Source organism: Typopeltis vanoorti, chromosome 11, assembly GCF_054136105.1.
Source record: "Typopeltis vanoorti isolate ZY-2024b chromosome 11, IOZ_Tvanoo_1.0, whole genome shotgun sequence".
NCBI classification, from domain to species: domain Eukaryota; kingdom Metazoa; phylum Arthropoda; class Arachnida; order Uropygi; family Thelyphonidae; genus Typopeltis; species Typopeltis vanoorti.
Window position 1 is genome coordinate 124,659,460 of NC_143559.1, and position 22,480 is coordinate 124,681,939.

General features: G+C 34.9%; 1 protein-coding gene across 2 annotated transcripts in view; it reads right to left on the reverse strand.

Annotated features, from left to right (window-relative positions):
- LOC150102022 (transmembrane protein 120 homolog) overlaps positions 1-22,480 on the reverse strand; it is a 208,996-nt gene that overhangs the window by 80,721 nt on the left and 105,795 nt on the right. For both annotated transcript variants that reach the window (XM_090400395.1, XM_090400394.1), the window contains one exon: positions 3,316-3,381. In XM_090400395.1, coding sequence (XP_090256521.1) covers positions 3,316-3,381 — 66 coding nt within the window. The remainder of the gene's footprint in view (positions 1-3,315; positions 3,382-22,480) is intronic.

Here is a 22,480-nt window from a genome sequence, read left to right on the forward strand (position 1 = left end):
AGTGCATTATCAAGTCATATCCTTTCCTCAGCTAATCCTAATGATGAAAAGCAAAGTCACAAAGTCTGCTGGGAAAAATCTACTAACATCTTCCGTTGCAATTATGAACTAGAGGGAAAAATTGTGGAATCTAGAGAAATCATCTTCAATCCTGTTCATCTAAATAATAACTTGAGCTACAACCTCCCAGATTATCATTCAGCTGCAATCATGTACTGGCGTTCACGAGATGCTACTAGCACGCACTTTCCCAACAATACAACTAACAAAAGAACAGCTTTAAATACAACTGCAATGATTTAGCGTGAATTATGTATAGAGACTCTCTATGATGTTCATAGTTTATTTAAGCTTCAGTGTTTTAGTGTTTTTTCTTTTTTCTTTCTTTTATAATTTCACCCGATGAAGGCTGTTACAAGCCGAAACTAGTCGCGTTTTTTTATATTAAAATCTTTTTACTTAAATCTCGGTTCTAGTCATTCAATTGTTTTTAAAAAATATGTATGTTAACCGAGTTAATGATCATTCTTTCATATATATATATATATATATATATATATATATATATATATACACACACACATATAATCAATAAAAAGTTAGGAAAGATTAGCTGATTTATAAAGTTCTATCTCCTATAAAGGGGACAGACATAAACCGTCGGATCTGTTCAAGTTAGGAGAATGAAGTAAAGTTTCACATGTTTTTTTTTAAAGCCATTCTATGAGGAACCGACTTTTGTGAAGGACACTTGACTTTTTCCAACAAACTCTATGTCTAGTGAAGATGGCATGTTCTGCAAGTCCAGACTTTTCAGGTTTAAAGTATTCAATATAAGATTGGTGTTCTTCTAGCCGAATAGAGGCACATCTTCCTGTTTGTCCGAAATAAGATAATCCACAAGAATACGGAATCTGGTAGACACCTGGATTATTAAGATGTGGAGCTTGTCCTTAGGAGAAGTGAGAAAGAAGGAGATTTTTCTAAATGGTCGAAAGGCAAAAAAAATATTCAGTAGTTCTATACGTTCACTAATTCCTTGTACATAAGGAATAGGAATGTGCGTTATTTCTTCTGTATTCGAAGAGGAAGACATATTAAAACTACTCAAAGCTCTTTTGATGAAGGAATTCTTATATCCATTAGATAGAAAGGAAGAAGTAATATATTGCAGTTCTTTCTGTAAAAGATCATCTGAAGAACAAAAGGAGTGGGCCCGATGAGTGTTTTAATAGTTCCTGCCTTTTGACTGGAATGGTGATGAGATTCAGCATGGATATAATGGTCTGTATGAGTCTTCTTTCTATAGACTGAGAAATGTAGGTTGATGAAGAATTAAAAATCTAAAAAGGCTAACTGCTTATTTGATTCTACTTCTAGGGTAAACTGTATCCTAGGATGAAGTGCGTTTAACATAGTGAGAAACTGTTGAAGTTCATCAGAAGAGCCATTCCATATAGCAAAAATGTCATCGACATATCTGAACCAATGAGTAGGTCTGGGAAAAATGTTGTCAAAGATACGTTGTTCAAAATGTTCCATAAAGAAATTGGAGATAGCAGGAGAAAGAGGAATGCCCATTGCTGTTCCTTCAATTTGTTGATACAACTTATTTTTAAAGGAAAAATAACCAGAATGTATTACAAAATCAAATAATTTTACAATATCTGAAGGAAATTCCTGTTGCAGTAATTCAGTGCTTTCAGAAAGACACACATTTGTAAATAAAGAAACAACATCTAAACTGATCGTGATATCAGAAACGTCCAAATGAAGATCTGAAATTTTATTTTTGAAATCCGAAGTATTTTTTATACAAGTATCAGTTCTTCTAGTTGAAGAAGAGAGTAATTTTGATAAAAATTTTGAGATTTTGTAAGTAGGGCAACCTATACAATCTACAACTGGTCTCAACGGAATGCCTGGTTTATGAACTTTCGGAAGACCATACAATCTAGGTGGATAACCGAAGAAGGTTTTAAGTTTTTTCTTTTGATCTTCATTCCATGTAGATACATTATCTATAAGAGAATTAAGTCTCTTCAATTGACTCCCCATAGGATCTGATGTAAGAGGCCTATAAGTTGAATAGTCACAAAGTAATAGAGACATTTTTCTCTCATATTCCTTCCTATCTTGAAGCACTATAGTATTAAAAGTTTCAACTGTTAAAGCAGATTCTAGAGCGTTTTTGATGTCCATAATTTCCCTATTTAAGAGGGCTAGAGATTTTTTAGCTTCGTGTAGCTGATTATTTAAAAGAGACTTACTAGCTTTTAAGTAGATCTGATGAGCTTTTGGAGAGCTAAAAACTTCTTTTATTTTACAACAGGTAGGAATAACCTGAGCCATCTTACATCGCTCAAGGAATATTATTCTGTTAATGCATTTGGCCTTCTTTACCAACACTTTACCGTATCTAGCAGACTGTTTGGAAATAGACTTTCCATGAAGTCTAGCAATAATTTTGTTAGTATTTTTATGAATATGCAACTAAATCAGAGCTTTAGTATTTAATAAAGTTTCATGAAAGTGGATGGAATGGAAACCTGTCAACTAAATAAACTCACACAACCAATTTACAAGTTTCAGACAATACTGTCTTATAAATTCTCTCTCTCTTACACACACACACGAGCATGAATGTAATTTCATGCACAAATATTCAAATTTGTTTGTCTATTTTTTAGAATAAAAAGACAAATTAATCAATAAGAAAATGAATAATGTTGGAAATATAATGGACAAACAATGTTACATATAATATACAATAATTACATATGAAAACTCAATGTACATGACACACGTTTGACATAATGCAATAAAAATGAAAAGATCATAATTAAAATAGATAAATGAGTTATGAGAGACAATATGCTAATTAAAATAGATAAATGAGTTATGAGAGACAATATGCTAAACTTATAAACAATATACCACATATGTGAGGGTGTGTCAAACAATTTTCATACACAAAATGGTAAATCATTCTCATGGGGACTTCACACTCATTTTATAAGCAGTTTTAATTGTCTGATATATGTAGCTTCTTATATTCTCAGTTTTCACTTAATAATTCTGTAACTTGGTTTAAGAAGGTGAAGAAGTTATTCATAGTAACCACAAAACTAAGGCTAATCAATATATAAATAAATAACAATCTTTTATGTATAACAATAGCATAAAAATACAAGGAAGAAAATATAATTTCATCAGTGAAGTGGTAAGAATGAAGTGAGACAATATATCTCATATTTAAAAATAACTAAAAACATTACACAAAACAATATTAGCAAATGAAAACAAAATTTTTACCAAACAATGATGACTCCAGCTTGGATAGTTGTGATGAAATGGTTTGTTCGCCACCAACCTTTCATGCTGTAATTAAATTTTGTTCGAATAGTAAAAATTACTTTTTATTAATTCTAAAAAAAAAATAATAAAATCATTTGCTCAATAAAAAATAGTAAACAGACTAAATACAAATACATTCGGATTATATAGCATAATCATTTTTATATCTAATAATTATTATCTACCTACCCATACACATCTTTACAAAAGTTCCTCATTCAGACTGATCAAGTTACAGCAGCCACTATATTAATACACACACACACACACACACACACACACACACACACACACACACACACACACACACACACACACACACACACACACACACACACACACACACAGGGTGGTTCAAAATTCCACGTACAAACATTGAAGGGAGGTAGAGAACATCAAAATCAACTATATTCACATAGGAAAGCATGACAGGAAATGCCACTGGAAGGTACTAACAGGGACACAAAGCTACAGAAATAACACAAGGCAGTAAGTAGTGTAAAAAACTTTATTAGGCATAACTGAACAGTTCAATAGTAGTTGAATACATAATATGATAAACGAGGTGCATGTCTGCCATCTCAGTGTTTGTAAAACGATGTGTTCTTCGTACGATCGAAAGCTTGAATGAGGAAGCCCCAATTGCTCACCTGAGCTGGCGAACAGCATACCTATCACTTTTGGGTGGCATTTCCAGTCATGCCTTCCTATGTGAATATGGTTGATTTTGATGTTCTCTACTTTCCCTCAAAGTATGTAGTAGAATTTTGAACCACCCTGTGTGTGTGTGTGTGTGTGTGTGTGTGTGTGTGTGTGTGTGTGTGTGTGTGTGTGTGTGTGTGTGTACACACACACACACGCGCACGCACGCACACACACAGGAATACCTTGTATAGCGCGGTTTTGAACAACGCGGGTTTTGGTCTAACGCGGTTTTTATTATTATACTTATCATTATTACACTGACTGGCGACTCCCAGGCACCACAAGTGACAGTTGAGAGCCAGTAATTATTTGATTGGTTCTCACGTAGACACGTTCTTTCCCCGCGGTATTTTATTCTTTACGTTAATATTAGTATTTAAAATTTTTTTATTATTTAAGTATGAGCAAAAAGAGACAAAACAATGAAGACACTGTTGGAGTAACAAAAAAACACGAATGGTTGACATTAGAGAAGAAACTTGAAATTATAAAATGTCACGAGAATGGCGCTTCATTTGCTAAAATAGCACGTGAGAATTCAATGAATGAGTCATCTGTACGAACAATTATTCAGGGCAAAGAACAGATTAAACAACATGGAACAAGCACCACACTTCTTCTATGTCAAAAGTGATCACGGGAAATCGATCTTCTACAATGGAAAATATGGAATGCCTTCTAATGATCTGGATTGAAGATTGTAATCAGAAAAAGATTTCTTTGAGTCAAATGATAATCCAGGCAAAAGTAACAAGTCTATATGACAAAATAAAAGAAAATGAAGGAGGTACAACCAGTGAAACTTTCATAGCAAGTCGCAGGTGGTTCTACAATTTCAAAAAGCATATGGGACTCCATAACGTAAGAATCCAAGGTGAAAGCGCAAGTGCTGACACTAAAACTGCAGAATTATTTTCCAATGAATTGAAGGAGCTTATTGAGAAGGAAGGCTACACAGAGATGATCAAATTTTTAACGCTGACAAGACTGGCTTGTTCTGGAAAAGAATGCCATCGCACATTTCTAGCAGAGAAGGAAAAAACACAAGCTGGGTATAAAGTGTCAAAAGACTGATTGACACTTTTACTAGGAGGTAATGCATCAGGTGATTTAAGCTTGAAGCCCACTGTTAGTGTACAGAGTGGAAAACCCAAAAGCTCTTAAGAGCTTTACAAAGAACAATTTACCTGTTCATTGGCGTTCGAATAAAAAAGCGTGGGTGACTTGTTCAATTTTCGGAGAATGGTTTAAAACTTGTTTTTGCCCTGAAGTTAAAAGCTATTGTAAAAAAGAATGATATTCCTTTCAAAATTTTTTAATAAACAAACTAAATTGAAAACCTTTATAAATAGACCTTGAACAACACGGTTTTACATAGCACGGACACTTCTTGGAACTAATTAACCGTGCTATACAAGGTATTCCTGTATATATATATATATATATATATATATATATATATATATATATGTTAAAGATACCAAGCTATTTTAAACCTGGTTTTACTCCATTTCCCAAGTAAGCAAACAGACAACAAATCAAGTTTGTGCCTGCAAGTGTTGCAAGTCTAGCTGATGGTAACTCATGGTAAAAAATAGAATAAGCTCTGATCACCAATCTTAATATTTACCCTTAATGCAAAGCATATCTCCTGGAGGAGATGTATGATGCTCTGTATTAAAGGCAAGGGGCCACTACCCAGACCGGTTTCGACCTTTACTGAGGTCTCATCAGTGGGAGCCAGGCTAGAAATACCAAGATTTTAGTAATACAGAGCTTATAAGTATTTTACCAGAACAAGTTACCATAAGATGTTTTAACCTTATTAAATAAAAATCTCAGGAGGAGATATAAATGTAGAAAGTATTTTACCTTGGGTATAATAAATGTTAAAATACTTTCTACATTTATATCTCACATTTATATCGCATTTATATCTTCTACATTTATATAGGTAAAATACTTTCTACATTTTAATCTCCTCCTGAGATTTTTATTTAATAAGATTAAAACACCTTATGGTAACTTGTTCTGGTAAAATACTTATAAGCTCTGTATTACTAAAATCTTGGTATTTCTAGCCTGGCTCCCACTGATGAGACCTCAGTAAAGGTCGAAACTGGTCTGGGTAGTGGCCCCTTGCCTTTAATACAGAGCATCATACATCTCCTCCAGGAGATGTGCTTTGCATTAAGGGTAAATATTAAGATTGGTGATCAGAGCTTATTCTATTTTTTACCATGAGTTGCCTTAGTTTTGCACTATATGCAGGATCAGCTAGACTTGCAACACTTGCAGGCGCAAACTTGACTTGTTGTCTGTTTGCATACTTGGGAAATGGTGTAAAACCAGGTTTAAAATAGCTTGGTATCTTTAACATTTATTATACCCAAGGTAAAATATTTTCTACATATATATATATATATTATTATACAGCTTTGACCCTTAACCACCTTTATGTGTGTGTGTGTGTGTGTGTGTATGAAAGTGCTTAAGGGTCAAGCTGTATAACTGAGAAGAGACCTCCACATAGCCTTTAAAGGAATGCAGAGAACAGAACAGGGCTTATGACCTAATGTCCAATCCTAACTAATTCTTGTGGTATAACCCTGTTAGGTATCTACCTGGATTCTGAACAAACGAGGATGGGCAGGCAATTTGGAATTTAGCTGACCAAATTGTATTCTTGTTGGAAGTTTTATCCACTTGGTTAGACTATAAATTTTTATTTATCTTTATCCTTTATCTTATCTTAATATTTATCTTAATCCTTTATCCAAGTGTAAGCAAACAAAGTTTGCACCTGAAGTATCTTCAGGATTGGGGCAACTCATGACAAAGGTGGACTGAGTTCTGATCACTTTCCTTAGTATCCCATAATGCAAAGCACATCTCCTTGCAGACATGTATACTGCTATGCATTATGGGAAGGATCACTACCTGTTACTGACTGGTTTTGACCTTTATTGAGGCCTCTTCAGTGGGAGCCAGACCCAGAAGTGATGCCAAGGTTGAAGCAATGCAGAAGTCATATTTCCATATGCCAGCTGCCAAAAGGTGTCACACCTTATTATTAAATTACTCTGGATTAGAGAAAGATGTTGGAAGCTTTTTTTTCACTTGGTTAGACTATAAATTATATATTTAGTTTAATCATTCATCCAATTGCAAGCAAACAAAGTTTGTGCCTGAAGTATCTTCAGTACTGGGGCAACTCGTGGCAAAGGTTGACTGAGTTATGATCACTTTCCTTAGTATCCCATAATGGGAATGCAAAGCACATCTCCTTGCAGACATGTATAATTCTATGCATTATGGGAAGGGTCACTACCAAGACCAGTTGCGACCTTTGCATTATGGGATATTAATGAAAGTGATCAGAACTCAGTCCACCTTTGCCACGAGTTGCCTCAGTCCTGAAGATACTTTAGGCGCATTCTTTGTTTGCTTACACTTGGATAAAGGATTCAACTAAATATATAATTTAAATTGCATTCTTGTTGGCTTAAACCAGAAACAAAATGATGGTATATGTCAAAATTTCATGCCAGCTGGGGAGTTGCCTAGTTAAACAGGTCCCCCATTATTTTTGCCAGGAAACCAGGGCACACGGTGAAAAGTCAGCTACTGGAACAAATCCTGAAACACACTAGATCATTCAATATCAGTACTATCAACATAAGAAGTCTGAATGGCAAAGAAATGGATCTAGCTGAAAAAGTGATAAGTATCAGATTGACAATATAGGGGTGACTGAAACAAAAAAGACAAAAACTGGCGAGCTCTTTCTGAGCAATAAATACAAAATGTTATATTCAGGCAATGACAATCAAGGAAAATAAGGAGTACCCATATCATTCAAACTAAATATGAGGTTAATCTTCTTGAATGTAAGGCAACATCAGGTAGAGTGATGTGGGCAAATATCAGAATGAGGAACTGGACAATGAGACTTATTTGTGCCTATGGTCCCACAGAAGGTTCTACTCAGGTAGAAGTGGAGAGAGAGACTTTATAGAAAGCAACTGACAAAATGTAAAAGGAAAAGTTGCTTCTTGTTGGGGATCTAAATAGCAGAGTAAAAAATGATTGTTAGATATTCGAAAATATTTTGGGAAAATTTGGAGAAAAGAGGAAAGCTAATAATAATGGCAAATACCTGTTGGATTTCTGCTCAGGACATGGACTAGTTATTACTAACACAATGTTCCAACATAAAAATGTACACAAATTCACATAGAAGAGGCAAGGAATAAGAAAAGTCTCATTGACTATGTTATTGTTGATAGTGATGTTTTCTCACTAGTGCAGGACACCAGAGTGTACAGAGGATTTGAAATTGGAAGTGATCACTATTTAGTCTTGAACAGGATAAAAGTGAATTTCATATTGAAAAGAATAACATGTAAGAAAGTTTTAAAGCGAATAAAAGTTGAGCAGCTCTCAGATGTGAACTGTAAAATACACAAACATTACTGCAGAAAAAATGAACGAGTTTGAGAACAGGAACCAAGCTTTGGAGATTCTGTGGCAAGCCCTGAAGAAAACACTGATTGATTCAGCCAAAGAGGCATGTGGTAAGGTTGTCTGTAAGGATAGAAAAATCAGAATTCCATGGTGGACACAGGTAGTTAAAGAGGCAGTGAAAGAAAAGATGAAAGTATATCAAAAGTTTCTGGCAAATAAGTCAGCTTGTGCTCTTAGAGAATACAGAGACAATGTAGAAAGCTAAACACTGTGTAAAACTAGCTTAACAAAAGTCATGGGAAGACTTTGATAACAACATAGAAAATAAATACCAAGAAGGTGGAAACACCTTCTTGGTATTTATTTTCCAAGTAAAAGATATCCTGGAGGTTGTTGAAAAAGCTCAGAAATGAAGGATAGACTGCTGTAAAGGGAATGAAAGATGATAAATGTGACATGAAAACTGGAGAAAAGATGGAAAAGATTATTTTGAAAAATTGCTAAATTAAACAATCAGTGACAGCACAGTGTTAAAAAAATATTCAACAGGCATGCAATCAGGATACAGATCAATACTTGAAGTAGAAAAAGCCAGCAAAAGCCTGGATTGTGGAAAGGCAGCTAGAGTATATGATATTTGACAAGAAATGCTCAAGTTGGAGGTATAAAAGTCTTACAGTGGCTGCAATGCATAGTTCAGAAAGCCTAGATAGAGGGACGAATTCCCGATGATTGGAGTAGAGCTCTCGTAGTACCCATATATAAAAAGGGAAATAAAACTGAATGTGAGAACTACAAAATTATTTCCCTACTGAGTGTTCCTGATAAGATTTATGTAAGTATATTGAGAAGGATTGTGGAAGGGAAGCTTGGTGAAGAAGAAGCTGGATTCAGGCCAAATAGAGGATGTCAGGATCAGATTTTCACTTTATGGCAAATAGTTGAGAAACCATGGGAATATAACAAAGATCTGTATAAGTTTTGTAGATCTGGAAAAGGCAAATGAAGGTGTCAAGAGAGAAACTATTCAAAATGCTACAGTTGTACAGTGTCAATAGAGCATTATATCAAGCAATATTTGGTCTTTGAGTTGTAATTCAGCAGTTAGAACTGAAGGAAGCACAAGAAGATGGTTTAATATTAAATCTGGTGTCAGACAAGAATGCACATTATCCCCTCTGTTATTCATTATCTATATGTGGTATTAAACCTGATATCAAAATTGGAGAAGTTAATCTCAGCTTTTTACTTTATGCAGATGATGACTTCTAAATAAATCCAGTATAAGTCTGCAAGATTCTCTTACTAAATTGAATAATTGGTGTAATAAATTTGTTATGAAAATCAGCAATAGCCAGACAAAGATAATTAAAATAGGCAGAAGCATTGAAAATATCAACTGCATTGTGAATGAAGAACCTACAGAACAAGTAAAACATTTCAACTACTTAGGCACAATTTTTCGTGGAGATTATTAATATCATTATACAGGCACCTCCATGAAGTCCGAAGACTCTTCGTGGGAGACCCAATCTATCATACCTCTACTTGAACCCATTAACAGAAAAAGCACTCACAACTGACTCTGGCAACCCATTCCACTCATTCACCACTCTCCAAGCAAAAAAATCTAGTTCTCACACCCTTACTGAAAACAACTTTATTCAACTTCCAGGAAAGACCCCCCCCCCTTGTTCTGGGCACTCTAGCCAAATGCTGAAACATTTCCCCTGAATATATCTTATAAAATCCTTTAAGCAACTTAAATGTTTCTATCATATCTCCTCTTTTTCTACTATCGACCAACTTCTGAAATCCACACACCTTCAATCTATCCTCATATGGCACATTCCACAGATCACACACCATCTTGGTTACTCGCCTCTGAATCCTCTCCACTGCTTCCACATCCCTAAGAAACCCTGGGACCAGACTTGAGCACAGTAATCTAGATGTGGGCATATTAAGACCTTATAAAGAGGAATTACAACTTCCTTAGCTCTACTTGTTAATGTGTTCTTCACTAGCCAAGTAATCTTATGTGCTACCTTAGCAACATGTTCTCTAAATTTTAACTCTCTGTCTACCACCACCCCTAAATCTCTAGCTTCACCTATTTCCTGGAGTACAGTGCCATCAATGTGATAAATGGCTTGTAATTTATTTATCCAAAAGTGCATAACTTTACATTTCTCGACATTAAACTGATATTAATTGTCTTTTGCTCATACTGACAGCCTATTTAAATCATCCTGCAAACTCTCCACATTGCCTTGATTAACTATTACTCTAACTAATTTCGCATCATTAGCAAACTACTGAATATTTCCTTTCAGGTTATTTCCTATATCATTTATGTATAAATTAAACAGCAATGGTCCCAGCACTGAATCTTGTGGCACACCACTACTCACCTGCTTTTTGCCTCAATTCTGCCCCTCTATATACAGCTTTTTGATATCTGTCCAGCAGCCACATTCTTATCCACTTAACCAGTCTCATATCCATCCCTATTTGTTCTAATCTGTAACAGTATTTCATGTGGTATTCTGTCAAATGCCTTTGCAAAATCATCATGTAGCCATTTCCTTTATCCAACTCAGCTGCTGATCTATTATAAAAAGTTAGTAAATTACTAAGGCATAACTGACCCTTCAGAAAACCATGTTGACCCTTATACAGTATCATAGTTTTTATCTACCCATTCTTGAATTTTCTTTTCTACCAATTTTTCTAATACTTTTACCACCACATGAGATACTGATTGGTCTATAATTTGCTACTGTAGTCTTAGAACCTCCCTTATGCAAAAGAATAATTCTGCCCTCTTTACATTCCCTTGGAACTCTACCAGAGCTGAGACTTAATTTAAACAGGTTAGTCAAAGGCATTGCCAGTTCTCTTGCACATTCTCGCTAAACCCTAGCTGATCCCATCTAAATCCACAGCTGTATTTACATTGAGATTCTGAAACATCATAAGATGGTAAATTAAATATGGAAATAGAAAACAGAATCAACAAAGCTGGTATAGTAGGATGTCAACTGAATAAATTGATATAGAATAAGAGAGAAATTAGTCAAATCACTAAATTTGAACACTGTATACAAGACAGTGTTCAAACCAATTTTAACTTATGGATCTGAGAGTTGGTTAGGAATAAAAACTTGACCAAAGACTAGAGACCACAGATATGCGAGTCCTGAGAAAGATTAGGGGTATGAACAGACGGCATTAATGGTAGAATCATATTAAAAAATGAGGATATTAGGAAAGAACTTAATATTGTTAGCATCCAGGAATGTGTTAGCAGAGCTAATATCAGGTGGTATGGCCACTTAAACAGAATGAGTGAGGAAAGATTAGCAAAACAAGTGTTCTCTGCCAGGTTGGCAAGAAAAAGACCCAACTATTTGTCATCAAGTGAAAATCAGATCTTGAAAACCTCAAAACTATTCCCAAAGTTTCTCCACTATTTGTTAAAAAGTGAAAATCTGATTTAGATAACCTCCATTTGGTTTTAGCATAATTTGTTCTTCTCCAAGTTTCTCTTCCACAATTTTTCCCAACCTTTTTTCGAGTATGCTTACATAAATCTTACGTTAACTACTGGCAGACAAATTTCTCTGCCAGTAGTTCCCTTTTTTCAGCTTTATTCCCTTTTTTTTTTTTATAGATGGGAACTACGAGATCTACTCCAATCTTCTGGAATTCGACTTTCTGAATTATGCAGGGCAGCCACTGCAAAACCTTCATATTTGAATATTTCTAGTTGAATAATAACAACTCAGGGCTGCAACTAACAGACAGGATGTTAACAAACAGCAAACAACCGGGAACTTTCAAATCTGAAAGATGAGAATCAGAGAAACCCTGACCTCTGTTTTATCACCAATCATATGGAAGGAACTCCTCTCAATTCAACCTATCAAGTACTGCCTCCTTTTCTCCATAGCCAACATAGATCCTGCTAACTATTGCAAAACTATTGTATAATCCCCAGAATAAACAGCTTCCCAATACCCTGATGGAATCTTGGGAAAGCAAAGTAGCCAAAATTTACTAAATTCATTGAAAACAATATCAACATAATCCCACCTACAATTGATAACCATGAAAAATTCAGTGAATGGGTATTCAAGAAGAGAGTAAGACAACAGATAATGGCCTTTGAAATGTGGTGCTACAGGAGAAATCTCTGAAAATCTCATGGACAGATTACATGACAAATACAAATGTTCTACAGAGAATGAGAACACACATCTTTATTACAGGAAAGGATCCAGAGAAAAATGAGATTGGCAGGACATGTACTGAGAGGTTCAGCAGGACAGAGGATACTAACAGTTTTAGAAGGAAATATTATGGGAAAAGGATCAAGAAGTAAAAAATGAAGGACATGGTTTGAAGATATAAGATGATGGAGAGGATCACATGGCTGTGCAGAAACAAAAAGGAAAGCCACCAAAAGAGAGAACTGGAAGGACATGGTGCTGCACCCTCTCTCTGAGGATGCTACATGATGATGATGATGAAAAATTCAGTAGTCTCATAGCACCTGGCAAGAAAAATATCTTGAAGAATTCAGAAAAATCTACACATCATGCTGGTCAACTGAAAGTAGTATTCTTCTGGGACCATCCAGACTACTTCTGCTCTTTTAAGGTGCTTGGATGACAGTGTCTTGGAGTTTTTAGATAAGAAGTTGAAGTTCAAAGGTCAGAGAGCAAAAATTGCAAATACAAATCAGAGGGTAACTGCAATGTTGAAACAAACATTGACATATAAAAGTAAGGAAGTGATTTTGTCTCTGTACGAGGACTTCATATCACTGCACCTGAACTAATGTGCATAGATTTGATCTCCTGGGTTAGAAGGGAGATAGAGAGGCTGATGCAGAGAAGAGTAACAATAATGATATCAGGATTATGGAATGTAGTTAGACATGTGAGTGAGAGAGAGAGAGAGAGAGAGAGAGGGGGGGGGTCTATGATCTTCTAAAAGGGTGTTATTATAGGATATCAGATGATGAAATTTATTGCTATTTGGAAGGTGGGGAGAGGACAAGGGAGCATTCATGGATTTTAAGTGCGCTTAAGGAGTTCGATGTTGTTCAAGCAACAACCTCAACACTTTGTTTCTAATGCTCCTGACATTTGTGTACAAACATAAAAATTACCCCCTCGCTTTTTCTTATACTTAAATCTACAATCTGTTTGGTCCAGTTAACATCACAATAAATAGAATACATTTTAAGAAAAACTAGAAATAGAAAAAAGCTGAAATAGACAAAATTCAGAATGAGTTGTTAAAATATGGAGAAAGAAATAATTTTTCAATTAAAACTATTCAAAAGTGTTTTCTAAAAAACAAATACCAGATGGATGCAGAAAAATAATAACCATATAGGGAATCTATTATCAGTTAACTTGAAAATGTGTACCAAACTTAGTCACGAAATTATAAATGCTGTAATATTTAAATAATGAGCAACAAGATTTAAAATCTGAAAGATGATGCACAATGACACAATATTTATAGTGAAACAACAGAGACAAAAATGAATATAATATGATGTTTCAGTTTTAAAATGTTTTATATATCTACATAAAGCATTTGAAGGAATAACATTGCAAGATATCTTAAATAAAACAGTGAAAAGCAAAATAAAAACAAATGGTAAAGCTTAGAAGAGAGACATTTATACAGATAGTAAATGTGTAATAAGATACTGCAATAATGAAACAAAAGAAACTGAAATGATGAAAGGAATTAGATTGATTTTTAAGCCTACCACTGTTCGATATTTAATGGATAAATTAATTTATCACTTTATTTTATCATTTATTATTTTATTAATTAATTATATTAGCAGGATTATGCTACAAGAAACTGGAGACAAGGGATCTTGGTGACTGGTGGATAGGAATTTGAAGTTCAAAGGTCACATAGCAAAAACTGCAAATACAACTGAGAGGATAATTGCTTCTTTATAAGGCTTTGATAAGATCCCACATGGATTACTATGCACAGATTTGGTCTCCTGGATTCCAAGGATATATAAAAAGCTGTGGAAAGGATGCAAAGAAGAGTTACAAAGATTATATCCAGATTATGGGATTTAGATTATGAGAACTGATTATATGGATTACAGACTCTAGTTAACAGGAGAAAGAGGGGAGGGGTGATATGATAGAGGTCTATAAACTTTGAACAGGTGTTATAGGATATCGTCTGATGAAATTTTTCGTTATATCGAAGGTGTAGAGAGAACACAGGGGAATCCAGGAATTTAAGTTTGTTCACAGTCAAGAAAGGGGTAAGAGCTAGGTTTTTCCTCTCATAGAGCAATGAGTGAGTGGAATAGTTTGCCTTTTGGGATTGTGAGTGCATCTAGTGTGAATGAATTTAAGGAAAGGTATGAGAGCTGGTTTGAGTGATTCATAGCCTCCCTCAATGAGTCCTTGACTTCTTGGCAGTCTCAGATAATAATAATAATAACTGAACTAAAAGATAATAATAATAATTATTATTATTAAGAGAGACCTCCAAGGAGTCAGAGACTCATCAAGGGAGGCCACATACTACACACACCAGCTATCATACTTACTCTTGAATTCATTCACACTGCTTGCATTCACAACATCTAATGGTAATCCATTCCAATCAAGCACCAATCTCTGAGAGAAAAATCTAGCCCTCACACCCTTCTCGGCAGCCTTCATTCTCAGCTTCCAAGGATGTCCACCATCCATAAATTGAAAAATTCCATCAATTGAAATCCTGTATGACCCTTTCAGAAGTTTGTAAGTCTCAATCATATCACCCCCTCTTTCTCCTGTTGTGTCTGCAGCCTACAAATTCTCAATCTGTCTTCATAATCAGTATTCCACAATCTGATATCATTTTTAACACTCTCCTTTGTACTCTCTCCAATATATCAGAATCAAAACGGAAACCAGGAGACCAGACCTGTGTAAAATAGTCCAAGTGAGATCTTATCAAGGCTTTGTAAAGAAGCAAAATAACATCCTTATCTTTACATGTGAACGTTCGTTTCAGCATTGCAATTATCTTTTGAGTTGTATTTGCAGTCTTTGCCACATGGCCCCTAAACTTCAACTTCCTACCTGTTAATACTCCAAGATCCCTATCCTCATCAGTTTCTTCTAGCCTAATCCCACCAATATAATATGACTTTGGATATCTAATCATGCCGAAGTGAATGCCTTTACAGTTACTCACGTTGAACTAACACCCATTTTCCCATGCCCACAATTCTAGCCTATTCAAATCATTCTGCAAAGACTGCATATCAGTTCAGTAGCATTCCTGATTATCCTACCTATCTTTGTATCATCAGCAAATAGCTGTATGAGAAGGATTGTGCCAAATCCTTCTCAATATCATTAATGAATGAATAACACTGGACCAAGCACTGATCCTTGTGGTACACAACTTGTTACCTTAAACCTTGCAAACTCAGATCCCTCGTATACCACTTTTTGATATCTGTAAGTCAGCCATCCTCTTATCCATGCTAATATTGTATAACCCAAACCAATTTTCTCCAATTTATTCAACAGTCTACAATGCTGTATTCTGTAAAAAGTCTTAGCAAAATCCAAAAGTATCATGGTGTATCCATTCCCCTTGTCTAGTTCAATGGTAACATTGTTATAGAATGTGAGCAAGTTGCTAAAACATGACCTTCCTTTAGTAAACATATGTTGTTCATTGCAAAGTAGAGATTCACTGTCAACCCATTTCTGAATACAGGTCCTAACAAATTTTTCCAAAATCTTTGCCACCACTCCTGAGATACTAATTGATCTATAGTTGGATACATCAGTCTTTGCACCACCCTTGTGCAATGGAATTACCATACATTCCTTCCATTCCTGCAGAATCTTGCCTGTTCTGAGACTCATATTAAACATCCTGGTCAAAGGAATGGCCAGTTCAGCTGAACACTCTTTTAGCACACGTGCTGATATTCCATCAGTCCCTATTGCTGAATTCTTATTCAGTTTGTGCAACAGCTCTAATACCTTGGCCTCACACACCTGCGTTTCTTCCTCTAGTGAAGAGGTAACAGTGAGCTCAATGTTGCGTTCACCAGGTTGATAGCTTTCAACAAAATTGGCACTCATTAACTGAACAACCTCTTCTGCATCTGTAACCCACGTGCCATTTGGATTTAGAGGAGTTATTCTTTCATATTCATTCTTTCTTTTACTTGCAGCATATTAATAGAATTCTTGTGGGTTGTCTTTAGTACGAAGAGCCAGTTTCTTTTCATAATCAGACATTGCTTTCCGTACAACAGTTGTGACTATTCTAGCCTACTGAGCTGTTATGAGACAACATCCTCAAGCAGCATGTGACAGAAGGAACACGAGGTCAAAGAGTGTTAGATTTGATTATAGTGTTAGTTAAAGACGTAACTGTTCTGCCTCCGGAACATTCATAAACTTAGTTACTTGCATTTCTTCATCACCAGCTACCGATCCACCAAGTCTGTAACAATACCCCGCTATGTAATTTGTCTTGTTAGATTCCACCTCACAACAGATGGCTTCAGAATTACTGCCACATAAAATACTGTTAGTAGTACTACAATCATAGGTCTCAATTCTAAATGGATTCAAGTCATCCGATATCATAGGAGCATGCCCACTCCTCTCCTATCCTCCCAAAAAAATACAGTACCGTTTACATTCGATACCAGTTAGTATGTCTAATTCAGATGGCCTGGTCTCACTAAATGCCTACAATCTGAAGTCCCAACATATTGACCAAGGCAACAAACTCTATATCACTTTGTTTTTGATACTCCTGGCATTCATGTACAGACATAATAATCTACTTGCATTTTCTTTTGTATACTCTTGTCTGCAGTCTACATGACAACACAGTTGGACAACTTGCAGATCTCTATTCTTCTCTAGTGGCTTATACATGTAGATATCTTTGCACACGTTTGATGTGTCCGAACCGGATGAACACAAAGTCAAAATCATTTCTCTCCTCCTCAACATTTCTGTGGAAAAGTTCATTCCCATCATTAGCACAGTTATATAACATTGCTGCTCTTACCCTCAAATTCGGACTATTCCTCCCTTTACAATTTAGTTTCCCTGACTCTGTGTTAGGTCTCATACCAGTAATTAGTTTTTCAAGACTCCTGATACCAAATGCATTCAGGTGTAGGCCATCCCTCTTATACTAACCCAATCTTCCCAGAGACTCACTCCACACATCCAAAAAACTCACATCCATTTCTTCTACACAGCCTATGCATCAAATTGTTTGCCATCATAGCTCATTTTTATCATATCAAGGTAATATGCTGACAATTTTCACTTTCTCACTCTTCACTCTCAGCTCTTCAAACAACCCTTTCATGTCCTCCCTTAATATGTAACCTTTTTCATTATTTCTATTTTCAATACAGTGAGGAGGTGGTTTCAATAGTAGCTTTCTAACTATGTTTTGAATAACCATTTTGCTGAAAGGTTGTAAGAAAAAACGGAAGTTTTTTTGTTGATATATATTTCTTCACAGAGGAGAGAGAGAGCATGCACATTTGCCTAGCATATAGATAATGCAAAGTTTTTGAGGTGGATAGTGATGGGACTGTGCATGGAGATCTTAAATTTTTCAGATACACAAGTGAGTTTGACATCTAGGAACGGGAGAGAGCCATCAATCTCTAATTTTATAGTAAATTGGGTTTTCGGGTGTCGACTGTTGAGATGATCTAGGAAATTCTTTAAGGAATCACGACCATGACTCCAGATTAGGAAAAATGTCATCTATATATCTCTTCTACAACCTAGGTTTCAATGGAATGAAACCTAAGTTGTAGAAGAGATGGCTTTTTTCCTCAAAAGATATAAATATAAATTCCAAAACTCTGTAGTGGTTCTCAGAAGGTTCTTGGTATACTCCTGGCATTCATGTACAGACATAATAATCTACTTGCATTTTCTTTAGTTGTAATTGGATTTGTTAATAATCTTTAAGTCTTTAAGGAATCAGGACCATGACTCCAGATTAGGAAAAATGTCATCTATATATCTCTTCTACAACCTAGGTTTCAACGGAATGAAGAGATAGCTTTTTTCCTCAAAAGATATAAATATAAATTCCAAAACTCTGTAGTGGTTCTCAGAAGGTTCTTGGTATACTCCTGGAATTCATGTACAGACATAATAATCTACTTGCATTTTCTTTTGTTGTAACTGGATTTGTTAAGAATAATTTTATGGAGTTCATGAGTTGAATCACTGTCAAGAATAGAGTAAGTATCTGTTTGTAATAATTGAAACATTCTGTTATTATATTCCTCAGTATCCAGGATGACAACTGAGTTACCTTTATCTGCAGGTAGAATTATTATTTCTGTCTCTTTTATTATTGTTATTATTTTTTTTTTACTGCTTGGCATTCTGCTGGAGAAATATTATCTGTAAGAGGTTTTGCATTATTAATTATAAAAATGGATTCCATACGAAGTAAATTAGCTTCTTGAGTAGGAAAGAAAGAGGTAGCTTTTTAAACTTTTTTAATTAACAGCTCCTTTGGAATGCATTTTGGGCACATAACATAATTAAAGCCTTTCTTAAGGATATTCTTTTCAACATTAGAAAGGTTATAACTGGATTTGTTAATAATAATTTTATCAAGAGAGAGTTGAAACTTTGATTTAGATGATTTTTCTTGTTTTAGAGCAGTGGTTGATATAACATTGTTAGAGGTCAATTCGGGCTCGGGTCGAAAGAAAAATATAAGACATCATTGCACGGGTAATATTTAATTTTCGGTTAACTTGGATTACCTCCATCCTGAATGACAATGCAATTAAGAGTGAATCGTGGGAACAGTGACATGAATAGGACCTATAAGATGGAGCAAGGTCATGAAAATAGTTACGGAGGCCAATCAAGTAGGCCAAAATTATGTATTTACCAATAAACGAATGTCGGTGGTTCACGCCCGGCTGGTGTGGCGGGAGCAAGATTGCAACACGTATGCGGTTCTTATTTACTTATACTTGCACATATTCAATCCCAGTCTTATTTTTTGCGCATCGACATACAAGTAAGCATTAATGTTCTAAAATTCATCAACATACATATTATAGTTCAATTGTTATTCATTCACGAACTAAACTTCTGTATGTTGAAGAGTTGAGCAGGGCTGGTAGTAATACTGGTAGTTTATTAATATCAGTATATTAATATCACTAGTAATACCAGTGATATTACTAGTGATAGTAATAGTAATATAATAACATATACTATATTATATATAGTATACGTTATATATTATATACAATATTATATACAATAAACACTGTAACTATAAAATAAACAATCTAAAAACTCACGTCTTTTTTTGCTTGTCCTATTATAATTACGTAATAGTAAAATAGAGGGGGGGGGTCGATAAAAAGTCAAGAAACTCTTGAGGGGGTTGACAGTCAAAGAAGTTTGGCGACCCCTGTTTTAGAGCTTCGAATTTCTTAATTTTATTTTATTGGCATTTTGAATCTCGGAAGCCTGTAATTCGATCGTATCTTTAATAAGTTTCCAAGTATGGTCTAAAGTTTGTTCTATAGTGGTAGATAAAGAAGCTTTCTGGGAAAATAAATGTGCTAAGGTTCATTTTGTATCATAAATTCTTTCATTAAGAAGTTCTTTTTTAGTTCTATAGTATATTCTTTTGCAGTTTACTTAAATAAAATAGTGTTTTTATTTTTATCTCTCAGCTTCTAGTCATTTAATCTGTTTCAATAAAAAATATCCAGCCGTGGGTATGGATGTTTGTGATTGTCCTACAAACTTTGTGTGGAAAGGGAATCTGCGACCCTACCACTTATTGTAGCAGAAGACATTACTGCCAAAACCATGTGAGGTACGGCAGCGACCATACAGCGTCTACGGACGTCAAATGTGAAAAAAAAAATTTATATATATATATATATATATATCAAAAATACGGAAAACAACATGGTATCTAGTTAATCCTCTCAAGGGAGTCTGAAACCTCTAGACGACACATCCCTCGGTGGTGGATAGGAGAATGTCTCTTAGATATGAGTGGTAGGAGAGAAAAGAAATACCCCCCATGGACCAACAGATAACAGCAGCATCTGATATCCATAGTGGGCAGCTGCGAACAGCGTCTGTTCCCAGTGTTAAGGATGGCTGAACAAACTGTTAAGACTGGTAAGATGAAAAAAAATCATCTAATGTGACAACAGTACAAAAAATGAAGTAGGAATTGGATTCCTTCTCAGTAAATGAGAAAGAGAAGCATTACTAGGATACAAACCAGTAAATAAAAGTATAATAATGGCAAGATTTGCTTCAAGAGCATGTAACATCACAGTGGTCCAGGTCTATTCACTCATTTCAGAAATTATTCAAGAAGAAATAGAGTTGTTCTATAGTAACTGTCATTACTATAGTGACTATAGTAACTATATAGCAACTATAGTTGCTGTCCAAAGCATGGTCAGCAGGTCCTGAGTGGCTGTATTGGTGTGACTCTAGGACTGACATCAGTTGTTGTCTTCAGCCATATTTGTTTAGTGTTAGTGCCTGTGTGCACATATCATTATTTTTATGTTCCCTGAAGATGGTAATGTAACATTACCGAAATACAGGAAGTATTAATTATAGTTTTTTAATTAATATTATAGTATATGTCGTCTAAAAATCTGACCGTTAAGATCAATTCTAATACCTATTCACAAATAAAAAGGAAGTAAAATGGATTTCAAAAATTACAGAATAATTACTCTAACAAGTAATGTGTGAAAAGTACTTATGATGATATTTAACATAAAAGATAAGAAAATTAACAGCGAAGAAAGCGCTATATAAGGGGGAGGGAGAAATTATGCCTGTTTTTTTAACTTTCAGAAGGCATGTGACAGTACAGATCACAATGAGGCAGGCTGTGTGCTGAGACAACAGCACCCAGAAATCAGTGGCTGTGATTGGTTATTGTCAACCAATCCAACTGAACATTATCATTTGTCATGAGTTGCAGCTTTTGTTTTCTGAGTTTCATCTGTTTTGTGAGCATGTGTGAACTGGCATGTTTAGGACACCGATATAGACAAATTTTGAATATATAATTTTTTATAAATAATTTATAACTTTTTGGTCCATATTTACAATGGGTAATAGTGTTGACGATCTACTGAATATCCCATTTTCAGTCCGAGCTTTTGCAGATTGCATGATTATAGTCAAAGAAGATTGGAATTTGGGTATAAGTAAGTAAAACAAGTTATTTCAGCCTTTCTTTGGTTCAATCCAGAAAAATAATAATTTCCCAAAGGATTACTTTTTCCAATTTCTGTGCATGTTATATGGCTGTTCAAAAATCATATCAAAATTCAAATTAACTACATCTCACTCTAGTATTTGCCAATGATAATCTAATATCACTACGAAGCATAAACCCTTTGTGCTTCTCACATAAACATTGTCCATGAAGTATAGCTATTGTTCATTTGACCTTTATGCTTTCCATATTTAAAATTATATTAATTGATAACTTAAAATATTCAAAGTTATCCTTCAATTAATTGCACTGGACCAATTAAAATGAGCAGTCATGCACTATGCACTCTTAAAACTTTCATACATCAAAAAAATGCAATCATACAATCAAATTGGCGTGAATTTTGTAGTGCAGCATAAGCCACACCATTGCACACCCAACCTAATTGGGCATGTGATGCAACTGATCTTCATCATGCTTTTGGAAAGAACAGTGGATGTCATAAAGGAAAATATAAAGAAATTCATATTTAAGATGCAAAAATCAATAATTTGCAATTCACAGATGATTCAGGTTTTCAATTTCTTCAGTAATGAAGAAGATGAAGAACCAGAAAAAACAGTGCTGAAACAAAGAAGGAAAGAGA